This window comes from Eublepharis macularius, chromosome 3, assembly GCF_028583425.1.
Source record: "Eublepharis macularius isolate TG4126 chromosome 3, MPM_Emac_v1.0, whole genome shotgun sequence".
Taxonomy (NCBI): Eukaryota; Metazoa; Chordata; class Lepidosauria; order Squamata; family Eublepharidae; genus Eublepharis; species Eublepharis macularius.
The window spans coordinates 127,936,059-127,949,619 of record NC_072792.1 but is presented as its reverse complement, the minus strand read 5'-3'; the positions used below and the strand labels follow the sequence as shown (position 1 = coordinate 127,949,619).

Sequence of the window (13,561 nt, the reverse complement as noted above, 5' to 3'; positions counted from 1 at the left end):
GTGCTTGCCTTATTAACCATGGATTTAAAATGTATCTGAGATGTTGAAAAAATGCAGCTATGGAGCAGGAAAATGATAGTGTGAGTTTGGGGATGTTAATGGGAAAATCAGTAATAACATGTGGCTTAATGAAAGGAAAGTAGAGTTTGCAAGAGGAAATGGAAGTACAGGACACCATGGCAGTGCCAAATACTGAAAAAAGATGCATCAGAGAGTGCAAGAATGCCAGGGAAGTATTGAGGATTGTGAGGTCTGCCAGGATGTTATAGAAGTAGGAATGGAATACAGATTTTCAAAATAAATCCCTGCAGTAGTTCCTATCCCTGCGGGGTAGGAAAAAAGAGAAATTGGAATTATAAAGAAATCTTATTTGGGGAGGGGAGATATGTATATACCAATACTGGAGATTAGAAAGGGACTCTGGATTCCTTGTGAAATCGTCTTGTCTTATTTTCCCATCTTCTTGAAGCAGGATAACTAGGTAGCATTGCCCCAGATCACTAACTGCTGCAGATGGAACTCCTTAATATTCTTTATTTTACATCTGACAAACTTAAAATTCTTGCTTAGATTCCACAAATTAGAAACCACAGGTTGCTGGATACAATTAAGCCTCTGCAGTTCTGAAGCCCTAGCACTATTTAGAGCAGAAGGAAACTCTGTACTTTTGTCATTGTGTGCATCACAGTAAGAGGCCTTATTCTTACAAGTGTCACATTAGTTGCTCCATACCCTTGTCATGCTGTGTCTGTGCTTTCAATTTCAGATGATATGTCTTTTGATGTCTCCTGGTTTGCTGTGCGTTCTTATGCAATGGACAGACCCCCTGTTTTTCTAGCTTCCTTGGATCGGAAAGGAATTACAACCCAGGCCAGAAGAAATGGGAGTAGTGATGTCAGCTTGGCAAGAATCGCTCCCCTGGAGTTTCAGCTTAGAGTTCATGGCTGTGAGGATCAAGACTTTGGTAACCATTACTGTGTGGTAACCCCATGGGTGCGGTCAGCTGCGGGTATCTGGCAACAGGAGACAGAGGTCAAATCTAAGCCCATCTTTGTAACCGTGAAAATGGATGGTAAGGATAGCTCCGATTTTGGTTGTATTATCCTTGTCAAGAGCAGATTTTTTCACCGAAAGATAATCAACACATTATTCTCTTTAAGCATTTTATTTAAAAAGCCAATATATAATCTTATATAAAGATAGCAAATTTGAGATTTCTCCCCACTTTCTCAGAGCACAAAATGTTGTACCACTAAAAAGCAGGTGCAGCTATTGAAATGTGTGATCTGCTGTTGAATTCTAAGAATTATATTTGTTCCAGTTTAGAAAACCATTTGATACAAAGCTATAAAAATACTAAAAGTGTTGTTTAGGTTGCCCCAACTAGCCTGCAATCATATTGGCCATGGAATGTCCAGGCCCCTATGATTCTTGTTTTCAAAGCAGACTGCCATTCAATACTACTCTGTTCTTGCTGGCTCTTAATCGTGCTGGATCAGCACTTCATCTTCATGGCAGCTGTATTATTTACTTAGTTGCCTTTAAATGATATTTAAATTGAAACTAGTTGGCTCTTCAGACTGCTTAAGTGAATGTTTCCTTGTTTGAACACTGCTTTAAAATACAGGATAAGAGGTTGGGTTTTTAGGTAATCATGGATAGGAATTGCTGACCAATATTGCATTGGATATGCTGAGCTAATCCAGCATTCCTACTTTGAGCTTTATGAATCTCTGGGCCTTCCTTCTTCCAGGTCAGATTAAAATAAGAAGCTGATAGATCTTAGCCCTTTTCAGCCATCGCAGCCATATGTACTAGGAGACCACCAACTGGAACATATGTTACCTGTGATGCTCCCAATAAGCACAATCACCAGTTTGTATGAATAAAGCAATATACAAAACTATATACAGCCTCACTATACGTGAGCAATCTATTCACATGTACCAAAATTGTACACAAAATGAAAATCTGTGCATTGCAGTATTCACATGAAATGGTGACCATATGTACCAAGAGCACTGCAGATAGTATATGCTCACGCTACTGGACTCCTGGTAGGTGTGGTTGTAAAATCTGAAGAGGACTAGTAAATGAGTAACATATTTTACAAAGAGAATATTTCAAAACAGTGCACAACCAGCAAAGAAAATATTTACTCTAACTTTTTTTCTCCCTCCTCCCTTTCTTCCCCCTTACTCTCAGTGTTGAATGCTTTCAAATTTCCACTGTTGATTGGCATTGGCTTGGCCACACTTATTGGGCTCTTATCCTGTCTGATTGGCTACTGCAGTTCCCGCTGGTGTTGCAAGAAGGAAGTTCAAGAAACCAGGAGAGAGAGACGCCGGCTGATGTCTATGGAGATGGACTAACATAAGAATGAGAGATGGTTGCATACATTTCTGAAGGGATTTTTGGCTGACCTAAGGCCACTCTGCAACTTGAGTGTGTTGCATCAAAATGTCCTGGTAACAAAATTGTCTGATCTTGTCCTAGACTTACGAGCTGCTCCTTTTCTTGCCGTGTTTCACATTGAGAGCACGCGTCATGTTTGTCAGCCTTCAGCTCGTCTTCCAATGGCACTTCTTACGGGGATCGTTCTTTCTCACAGGCTAACTGTCCATGGTGTTCTTCCAGCAGACCTTTAGGCAAGATTCACTACCAAGATTTGCTTTTAAAATCTCATTTCCCTTTTGGTTTAATGATGGATTGGAAGATGGAATGGGAAGAACTCGGAGGAAGTAAATGGCTCCCATTTAACTCCCAGTTGTTATCTCTAGAGAAAGGAAGTCAATGACTTCGCGCTCTAGCTTGGGGGTTAAAAATCCCCTATTCCTTATGGGAGGCCATTCCAAGTTGGCACTTGGTCTAAGGACATTGTTTGTTTTTAGAATGGTGCTGGTTTAACTGCCCTGAAGGCTGATTCCTCTGATATTGGACAGCAACAGAAACCTCTTTTTACAGTTTACCTTTCCGCTGTACCTCATAGAGTACCCACTGTTGTTACTCTAGTAAGAGGTGTTTGAGTCTCTGTGCCCTGTTTGTTCCAACTGTCTCAGCAGAAACTGCCACCAGATTTTCCACTTCTGCTTACTGTGTTAATGGATTTTGTGTAATGACCACTTTACATCTAAGATGGAGACTGCTAATAATAGATCATAAGACCATGTAACTAAAGAACCTAGAAAGTCTAGAACTGAGCACGAATCCTCCTTAATCTAAATATTTTGATATTGGGTTAAAAAAAAAGTTGCATTGGGTAGCATGCCATGAGCAAGGTGCACCACAACAGAGACCCCTGTAGGTCAGTGAACAAGTGGCTAATCCACAGCAGTTTGCTATGTTAAAGAATTTGCACATGCCACTGACTTTGGAATCACTGAATAGCAATGGGTCGGTAGTCCACAACTGGTACTCAGGGTAAGGAAGGAAATGGGTTCATGTAGGAAAGAATGCCCTCTTCCTAGATGTTCCTTCATGCATGCTGAAATTATTTATTATCATGGGGCTCTTTGTTGCTGCAGAAGAGAGACCAAGATCTTGTCTTCCACATACTTTTTATCCCAGATCCCAAGAGCTGCCCCATGACTACTTCTAGCACAACCAGTATTTCTAAGCAATAAGTCAGAATGTAGACATTTTACACACAATGTTAGGCATATGACCAACATGGCTTGAATCAGTGTGACTGAAAATTCAGGAAGAGAGCAAGTAACCATTTTTCTTCCTTTGTGAAACTGAGTAAATGTCAGATTACTTTTGTTTTCCATTGGGGTTAAAGCCTGCATTTCTTTGCATAGCTCCGCAAGCCTTAATGTGGGGATATGCATCTGAGGCTCCTGAAATATCTTTGACCTTGAGAAGAGTCAAACCTCTCCGGAAACCTACAGACTTGTAAAGTGCAAAGAGTCAATATGTTTGGAGTTGTACAGAAGGAATAGTATTGGTTGGGCGGCAGCAGTATATCTATTTCTTAGGCTTCCCCAACACAAACTCTTGCACTGCCCCAATCTGTTTGTGTTGTTCATTTGACATCTCACCCATCGAGATAAATATGGTGTCTTAATATTTTATATGATGACTAGTATTTTAGGTGCTTTTGTTTTCCATTATAAGACCTAATTTTTTTAAGTAGAGAAGAAGCAATTATCTAAAGCACAAACTACCCTTTCTTGCATGTTTTAATGCCTTGTGACTTTCTGTTCTATCATATTTTGAGAAGAAACAGAATCATAATTTAAATGCAATAATTGAGCTCAGAAGTACTACTTCACTCAGCAGTGATTAACTTCTGGAATTCATTGCCATGTGATGTATTGAATAGCTGGCCCACTAGTACAGTTGGCTTTAAAAGAGGATTAGACAAATTAGACAAATTCATGGAGGATAGGCTCCATCCATGCCTATTAGCCACAGTAACTAAATGGAACTCTGCATGTTCCAGTCCAAGGCAGTAACCTAAATATCAGTTCTGGGGGGAAGAGGAAGGAAAGGGCTTTGGCCTCCACACTCCCTTTAGGGCCTTCTGGGGATATCTGGTTAGCCACTGTGTGCAGTGGGGTACTGGATTAGGTGAATCATTGGTTTTTGATCCAGTGTAGCTGCTGTTATACTGAGAAGCTTAATTTTCCTCACACACTTCTTGTACACTGACACTGTCTATCTGTGGAAAGAAACTCAGGGTTATTTTGGTTCAGGGACTCCTTGCCTTTTATAGCAGGACTCCTGTTCTTCAACTTGTGACCCACCCCTCCTAGAACATAGGAAAAATCATTTCCTTTCTAGACAAAATTCCTTGCCCAATAGGTTACATAGCCATTCCCTATGGTGATTCTTCTGCCCCTGTACTAAACTGTATCTTGAAGTAATAACAGTCCAGCAGTCTCCTTCCAATTGTGCCAATTTTATATTATCTCCCTTTTTAACAGTAGAACTCCCGTCTTTGGAAAACTTGTCTGTTTTGTCTTAACTTCCTCTGGTGTATCTTCTAAGAAAAAATTGCATGGGATTCAGTTAGGTGGTCAGCAAGATTGTCAGAGTTGCAATCATGGAATCAATAGTCAAGTATTCTAAGGGCTTCCACCGATTGGTCTCTTTCCATGCTTCCAGCTCACAGTTGGGAATTCAGGGCACTTGGGGTATGAATCGGGTATGTTTTCAAACAGAACTTGCTTAAAGAATGGGAAGCATTTTTGTTTTTCAAGGAGGGGTTTTAGGCACAACTTTGGAAGCTTTTAAAGAAATGTGTTCAGCACAGCTCTGGAATGTAGGAAATGGGACAATTATAATGAAATGTAATGTGTTTTTTACTTTGAAAATAAATTGTCTTTTTATAAATTACTTCGTGTGGCTGTTATTTTGAACTACAGATGGTATATGAACTGCATTTTTTAATTTTTAGTGTTTTGTCTTAACTCTTAGAAGGTGCAACTGGATTAGCTGATGAGATAATCAACAGTTTACTGAACATGTATTCTAGTATTTTGATCATGATAGTTTCTTGGTCACTAGGACTTGGCATGTGCATTAGCGATGTGCAATTCAATATATCTGCTCTGAATATATACCCGGCAAATACAGTATCGGTATTTTTGGGGTATATTTGGGAATCCCAGTCAGATTCAGGATTCTTCCTGGCTTCCTGGTTAATTCCATATATATTCCATATATCCATATATAAAAACGGAACTTGGCTAAGTGTGAGTTTTCTCACCACTGCATGAACTAGCAAAACCTCTTCTTTTATACAGTTATTAAGAGCCCACCCCTCCAATACCCTGCTCACCTGATGACTTTAGAGCTGAACTTTTCTAGAAGACTAACACAGACTTAACGTCATGACCCAAGTTTGAGCAGGTTAGGATTATGTGCCTGATTAACAAAGTGCCTTAAAAACTATGGTTGCGTACCTATGGTTTTGCCAAGGCTGGGAAAATCCCAAATACATACTGTTGCTCCAGGAACCTATGTAAGTATTGCTGGGGTGGTTAGTATAAACTGCATAGTTTTATGGTTGACAAAAATCCCCCAATATGTAACATCACAAATCTAACACTTCTTCTTAGGCAAGAGCTTCATTTTCCAGAGAGAAGGAAGGGTTTAGCTTCTGGAGTGTTTGCCCAATCGATTTCAAGGAGATGAAGTAATTTAAAGCTAATTGAGGATCAGCCAATGTTAACCAGGCTTCCCACTGTCAGGTGGGTATAAGCAGTACTTCCTTTGTAGCTTAATTTAACATAATATGCTTAAAAATACTATCCAGCTGTTGCTCCTTTATGAAATTAGAGTCTAAACTTGCAGAGTTCCTCTTCAAAGGTACAGATGGGCCATTAAGAAAAACGTTTTGGCAAGGGAAGCATTTGACAGGCACTGCAAGTAATTTCCAGACCAAAGACAAGGTGATAATTGCTTTGTAAGATCCACATCCCCTAGGGTTAACACTTAAACAGGCATATGTAGAAAACCCAAGGGCTGTGCACATGATTTGTCATCATCTCCTCATGCTGACTTGTAAGTGTCTTGGGTGTATGAGGGGAAAGAAATGGCTCAAGAATGGGTGTCTTCAATACAGCTCTGTTCAGCCTGTGTGGTCTTCACACGCTTTCAGAAACTACATTGTCAACATGCATCCTGTCTTATTCTTGTTGGTGATGCTGCAATGCTGTGTTAATTACTACAATATAGGAGCCCTATGTTTGTGAAGCTGTACTGTATCTTACAGCCATGATCCTCCTTTGGAAAATTTCTTGGGTACAGAGATATGTATTGCCCTCCCGCCCCCAAATAGGTGCTGGCAACAACAGAACATTGTGTGTGCCTTACTCGTAATGTGTGACAACACAGGTTAAAACTACCCACTTTAACAATGGGTAGAATAGCCTCTGGCCCCAAATAAGGAAAACTTGGAGCTTCTGAGGGAGACTGGCCTTTTGTCTTGTAGAAGAAGTAGTAGGCCCTTTTCTGTTACTTACATCCAGTAGGTCCTGCAATATGATACACAAGTGTTTCTTGCATACATTTGTCCCTTTATAAAGATGTTTAGAGGCAAGATGGGGGGTTAATGATTTGAGTTTATTCAGTGACTTTCACTGTTTTATTCTTCAGAGCCTCTCAGCTTCTGTGAGTCCCTAGTACATGTGAATGTTGTGGGAAGGGGTCGCTCTGGTGGAGTGGTAGAGCATCTGCGTTGCATGCAGAAGGCCCCAGTTCAGTCCCCAGCATTTCTAGTTAGAAGGAGCAGAGAGTAGGTGACATGGAAGATCCTAGAGAGCTGTTGCTAGTTAATCTAGATAACAACAATCTTGATAAACCTGTGTGTGTGTGTGTGTGTGTGTGTGTGTGTGTGTGTGTGAGAGAGAGAGAGAGAGAGAGAGAATGCACTTGAAAATGTGACCAAGTTGATAAACCAATGGTTGTGTGTGTGTGTGAGAGAGAGAGAGAGAAAATACACTTGAAAATGTGACCAAGTTAAATCCCATGCTGAAAGTTGAGATAAATGAATGTAAGGCTAGGCTTTTGGCTCTCTCTGGTAGTATCTGAATCATTCTTTTTGAATGAAACTTGTCCAGAATGTGAGCTGAATGAGATCCGCTGAGCTATAATGTACAATCCAAACCATAGTAGCAAATCCTGCATATTTCAGTAGGGTTTTGTACTTTATGGGCCAATTTATACTTGTCAATCTGAATTTCAACAGCTGAAAGCTTCCTTATTGTATCACTCTTTGAGACATCAATGCCATTTCAGACATACATATAGAAATATGAAAGGCAAAGTTCTGATCTGAGACATGAAAAAAACCCCAACTACTACAGGATTCCATACGAAGCCATTCTGAAACTAATGGACCTTGTGAAATGGATCTGTGGATAGTGTCTTCAAAGCCAGTAGCATCCCAAAGCAGCAGTGGGAGAAAAAGCTAATTTGTGGGGTTCCATTAACTGTCTAAAACATAGAAATTGCTTCTGGGTGCACTGTAATAGTGGAAATGAAGAGCAGCAGGGTTAGAGACAGGGCAGATTCATGCACGTAGATTTCTCTCTTGATTACTGCAACATTAAGGGATGCCTATGTGCTATCATTGGAGGGAATCTCTATTTTGTAGCACTTCCCCAAATATTTTTCAATGAAATTGGTTTACATCTGCAACTAACATGTGGAATAGTCAGCGGCTTTGTGTGTAAGCTAGATCACAGTTCATTGAGAATGTGTGCAAATTCTCCTTATCTGTGTTTCTACAACTCTTGAAGCTGTTGCCATAGAACACGGCATCTCTTATCAGTCTTGCTGGGTCTGTGCATAGTGCAGGAGTTCTTTACAGCATATCCTCACATTGTTCTAAAAGGCCATTCTGTTGATTTCTGCTTCATAGCTTCCGCCCCTAATCCTCAAGGCTTACCATTCCTTCACATTTTAGTAAGTTCCAAACTTCAGGCTTAATTAAAGCCAGCATTTGGAAGGGTACAGCCTAGGAACTAGTTTTCAGTGCAGCAGTACATCCCGTTTAAGTGTTGCTGTTAATTGAACATGATTTCCCAATGCCTGCTAGCATTCCCCCCCCCCCCACATGTCTGTATCGGTCAGCTCCCATGCATGAGAATGTGCCATTTTCCATCCAGGCTTATTTGAAGGGCTATTGTTGTGTTTAAATAACAGGAATTCATTTTAGTGTTTAAAATGAGCTAAGATTTACATCTCAGAATGAGACTCTGGATCACTAATGCCCCACACTCTATATGGCGAGTTTGTGTGTACCTTTCCATGTGCAGATTGCCGTTTGTTCACCTGGAATCCTGGTTCACATCGACAAATTCCTCCACACAGTTGCACAAAGGGGAACTAGACTGCATAGAATGAGCCCGGCAAGCAAAGGTCTCAGGACTCAGGGCTGCATTTTAGGCATTTGAAAGCCAGTTCATGCTAACCTATCTCCATGCCGAACCAGCTCAGATTCATCATAGGCACTCCCAGCCTATGTTATGATGTGGCATAACATTCAGAGACGGTCTTCAACCCCAGTCTTTCTATCTACTCAAATTACATTTTGCAAAAGCATCCCAATTCATAATTCATTAAAATATAAAGCCCTCCATTCCAGCTGTAGTGAATTACATAAAATGACAGATCAGGGATAAGTCACATGACAACTGAGTATGGGACGAGTTTGCTCCTGCACCACCCCTATTACAGTATGTTTGCATTAAATCAGCTTTCAGGCACGTTCATCAGGATCTCAGATGGTTTATGTTACCATGCAAAATTCCCTGGGGTGGAACGGCAGATTCAGTGGCACCACACAGAAGACTATATGCCAAAGTAAGGTAGCTGCTTTAGATGGTGGGCGTGGGGAGACTTTCATGGGTGGCACATTCTCAGCCATTAATTTTAATTTATTGTGGTTTATAGTTGAGGCAAGTACAGTTGACCTTAACAAAATTCATATTTTATATTTTATTATTTGAGGGGGACACTGTATTAATCACATGTTTTAGTGACAAAAAGTCTTGGACATCCTATCAATCAGGCCCAACTGATATCCAGTTCACCACCACACAGTTGAGGAAAGAAAGAGAGTTTATTTCCTTGTTCAAAAATGTGTAATCCTTGGAGTTTCTATTGGAAACTGTTTTCTGTTTCTATTCTACTGCTTTCGATGTGTAGTCCTTGGAGTTTTCTGTTGGAAATGGTCCCTGGAGTTTCTGTTGGAAACTGCAAAAGAAAAGAAATAGACAAACTTTGGAACTGAAATCTCAGGCTTGATAGAGCGCAAATCCTTTGACCAACTGGAGCAGTAGAAAGGAAACCTCTCTGCTTAACAAGGTGCCTCATCAAAGATTTCTGAGTCGGCTCAACAGTCATGGGGCAAGATCTAGTCATGGATTGGTAACTGGTTAAAAAGAGGAACTAGAGGGTAGAAATAAACTGACAGTTTCTGCAGTTAAGGGAGGTGAGCAGTGAGTCCCCCAGCATGTAGGGACCAGTGCTGTTTAATTCATAAATGACCTGAAGCTGGGAGACAACACTGAGGCAAGCAAAGTTTGCTGATGATACTGAAGTGTTCAAGATGGTGAAAACATGAGTGGATTATGAGGAGCTCCAAAAGAACTTCTCCAAATTATGTGACTAGGCAACAAAAGGGCAGGCAAAATTCAACATAAGGACAAAATAATGCATGTTGGAGCAAAAAAGTTACATATATACTGTTGGGGTCTGAACTGGCAAGGGCATATAAAGAAAAAAGACATAGAAGTTGAAGTCCGCACCACACTGCGATCATTGACTCCATGTACAGCAGCAGTTTGAGAGAAATAAACGTCACGCTAGGGATCATCAGAAAAGGGACTAAAACTTCCCACTACAATAATGCCCTTGCACAAGTCCCTGGTGTGCCCCAATTTGAAACACTGCATACAGCTCTGGTTGCCATGTCTCAAAAAGGATACTGAAGAGCAAGTAAAAGTGCAGGAAAGGGCAACCAAAATGATCACAGGATTTGAGTACTTGCCCTGTGAAGGAAGGCCAAAGTATTTGGAGTTTTCAGTTGAGGAAAAAAAAGGTGACTGAGAGGTGACAAGAAAGGGCATGGGGTAGAGGAAGAGGACAGAGAAACTTTTCTCCCTCTCCCATTATGCTATAACACGGGGTCACTTTATTGACTGACAAGCCCTGTCTCACATGGCCCAGGCTAGCCTGATCTCGTTAGATCTTGGAAATTAAGCAGGGTCAGCCCTGGTTAGTATTGGGATGGGAGACCACTGAGGAAGACCAGGATCACTATGCAGAGGCAGACAATGGCAAACCAACTCTGCTTGTCTCTTGCCTTGAACCCTCTATGGGATCATCATAAGTCAGCTGCGAAATGACGGCACTTTCTACCACCAAGGCTGACGAAAGGAAGTACTTTTACACAACTGGTACTTGACCTGTGAAACTTGCTGCCACAAGGTATGGTGATGACCACTGGCTTAGATGGATTTTAAGAGGTGGGATGGGTTTACGGTTCATCATTAGCTATTAGCCATGACAGCCAAATGGGGTATTGGGTTCAAAAGCATGATTATCAGGTGCTGAGGGAGTAGTCAGCAAGTGTAACTGCTCTTTGTGTCTACCGTAGGAAACAGGATGCTGGACTCTACGGACCACTGATCTGATCTAACGTCTCTTCTTGAGTTCTCCCCTGCTCCCACAAAGCAAAACTGAACTTCCCCCAGATCCTGTTGGCTTATTCCCTCATTGTTTGTGACAAGTGAGTTTTGGAATACCACAATTACCTGGAATTGCCCTGATTTAATTCCCTTCTTCTTTACATGTGTAATAACTGGTGGCTCCATACTGTCTGTTACATTGTCTCACATACAGGCATGTTATTTTTTGTTTCCAAAAAACTTCTGCTTCTAGAAATCCTGTAATGGAATCTCAGCTTCTGTCGATCTAATTGGTTTTGAACTGCTCTATCTCCAGAACTTAGAGACCTAAATAAGCAGCTTAATATTAAAAGCCCGCTTCTTTATCTCGCCCTTAATGCTTTTATAGCAAAAAACTGGAATGATTGTTTAAATAGCATTCTGCCAGAACTCTATTCCAACTTCCTTCATGACAAATGCCAAAGGAGTATAAACCATAATGATCTTTCAGGAGGTTGGAAGAAGTGTGAGCAGTTGCTGGTGACCATCTGGAACATTTAAAAGATGGTTTCTTAATAAGATGCTAATGCATGTTTAAATCCTAGCACAGGCCACAGACAGCTATGTTATGCAACAGACTCTAATACCATCCCACCATCTATTTAGGCTACTTCAGAAATGAAAAAAGTGAGGCAGTAATCTCCCTCCCTCCCCTCTGCTTCTCTCTCTCTTAACTTTGCCATATAATCATTATGGTCGCTGAGCAGTCCCACGTGGGGAACAGCACAGGCCTGCCACGAAGAATTTTTTCAAGCTTCTCAGAATCCAAGGCTCACCCCTTGTTCTGTTTCCCATGCAAGGGTGAGGAGAGACTGCCAGTCCCTAATTTCTTTGAAGCCACTGCTGGCATAGTAAAGAGTTCCAGCGTCTGGAAGGGCGCTCATGGTGGAACTGGAGAGAGGAATGTGTGCCTGCACAGGTAACCACTCAATGGTCAGTTAAAGGTAAGTGCAACCAGGTTTTCCTCACCCTTATGGTCACTGCGCAATCCCGCATGAGACAGTAGTGTGCTGACATCCTGAAAAGATGGTGGGCAGGGAGCTATTGATACAGCACATCCAATTTCCAACACATTTTTTTAATGATCTGGGATGTTTCATTTCCTTTTGAATCAAAATAGTTTTGCTCTCTATTGGTTTAGTGATGCATTAGTACGTTAAGGCCCAGAAAGGCATGATTTTCCAGAAACGTATATGTGCTTGTCAAATATCTTGTAGTTGTGACAGCGTGGGATGTCAACACTATGCAAAGATGTTGTTTCATGCTAAAAGAGCACTGGTTGTTGTTTAAAGTGAAAAGCAATGCAAAAAAGCTCTCCATTAGAAATAATTTCCAAGGTTATCACACTTGAAATACGTGGTCATGGACTTAGACTGGAGTAACTCTGGTCAGTACTACACTGTAAATATGCCTGGTTCTCAAGATTAGAAATATTTCAGAAATGAATTTTTAGCACTTAGAAGCCACCTTTCTTCTAAAATAGGACTCCAAGGTGACTCACAACAACATTCTTAAAACATTAAAACAGCAAAAGCCAACTGATTTAAACCCAATCCAACAATAATTCAAAATCTCTGTCAAAAAAAACTTGAGCCAAACACCCTTCTATAAGGCTTCCAAATCCACACCTATATTAGAGAGATTCCTTGTTGCAGGAACTTGGGGTGAATCCTCCACCTGCTGATGTTGCCTAGTTTTGATATTTTCTTCTGTCAATCCTAAGTGAAACGAAGTGATGTAAGGCCTCACACGCTGCTTTTGCAGTACAGAGGTTCGTTCCTTCTTCCCCTCTCACAATGGTTACTAAAGGTTTCGTTCCTGTTGACCATCACATTTTTCCATGTTGCTACTCAGTTTCAGTTTTTTGTCCCTGAAAACATGATTCCCCCACCTGCCCACCCCATATACAGATCACCAGCAAGGGGGCTAGGTAACCTATAGCTGTACAAACACCACAGACATCAATTAGTTCTTGCTTTTGGCAATGCAACAGCTCTGCCCACTCCTATCCATGGAATTTCTGGACCCTCTAAATTTTAATTTTGTGGTTTTAAAAAGTTCTTCAGGAGCTGAATCCTTTCACATTGAAACATATGAAGTTGCTTCAGGCCACTGGTCCATCAAGTTCAGTTTTGTCTACTCTGGCTGGCAGCAGCTCTCCAGGGTCTCGGGCAGAGGTCTTTCCACATACCGGATCCTTTCGACTGGAGAAGAGGGGGGTTGAACCTGGAACCTTCTACATGCCAAGTATACGCTCTGTCACTGAGCCACAGCCCCTCTCCTACCATATGAAATACCATAACATTTGGGGGGTGCTTTAGAGCAGGAAAAAAATGCTTGCAGGCATCATCAAGCCCCTACCAGTGGCTTGTGAAATT

General features: G+C 41.2%; 1 protein-coding gene across 2 annotated transcripts in view; it reads left to right on the top strand.

Moving 5' to 3' along the window:
- Nucleotides 1-5,340, top strand: part of PTGFRN (prostaglandin F2 receptor inhibitor) — a 115,765-nt gene extending 110,425 nt beyond the window's left edge. For both annotated transcript variants that reach the window (XM_054974027.1, XM_054974028.1), the window contains exons 8-9: nt 767-1,072; nt 2,206-5,340. In XM_054974027.1, the coding sequence (XP_054830002.1) occupies nt 767-1,072; nt 2,206-2,372 (473 nt within the window). In that variant the 3' untranslated portion in view covers nt 2,373-5,340. The remainder of the gene's footprint in view (nt 1-766; nt 1,073-2,205) is intronic.
- The last annotated feature ends 8,221 nt before the right edge of the window (nt 5,341-13,561 follow it).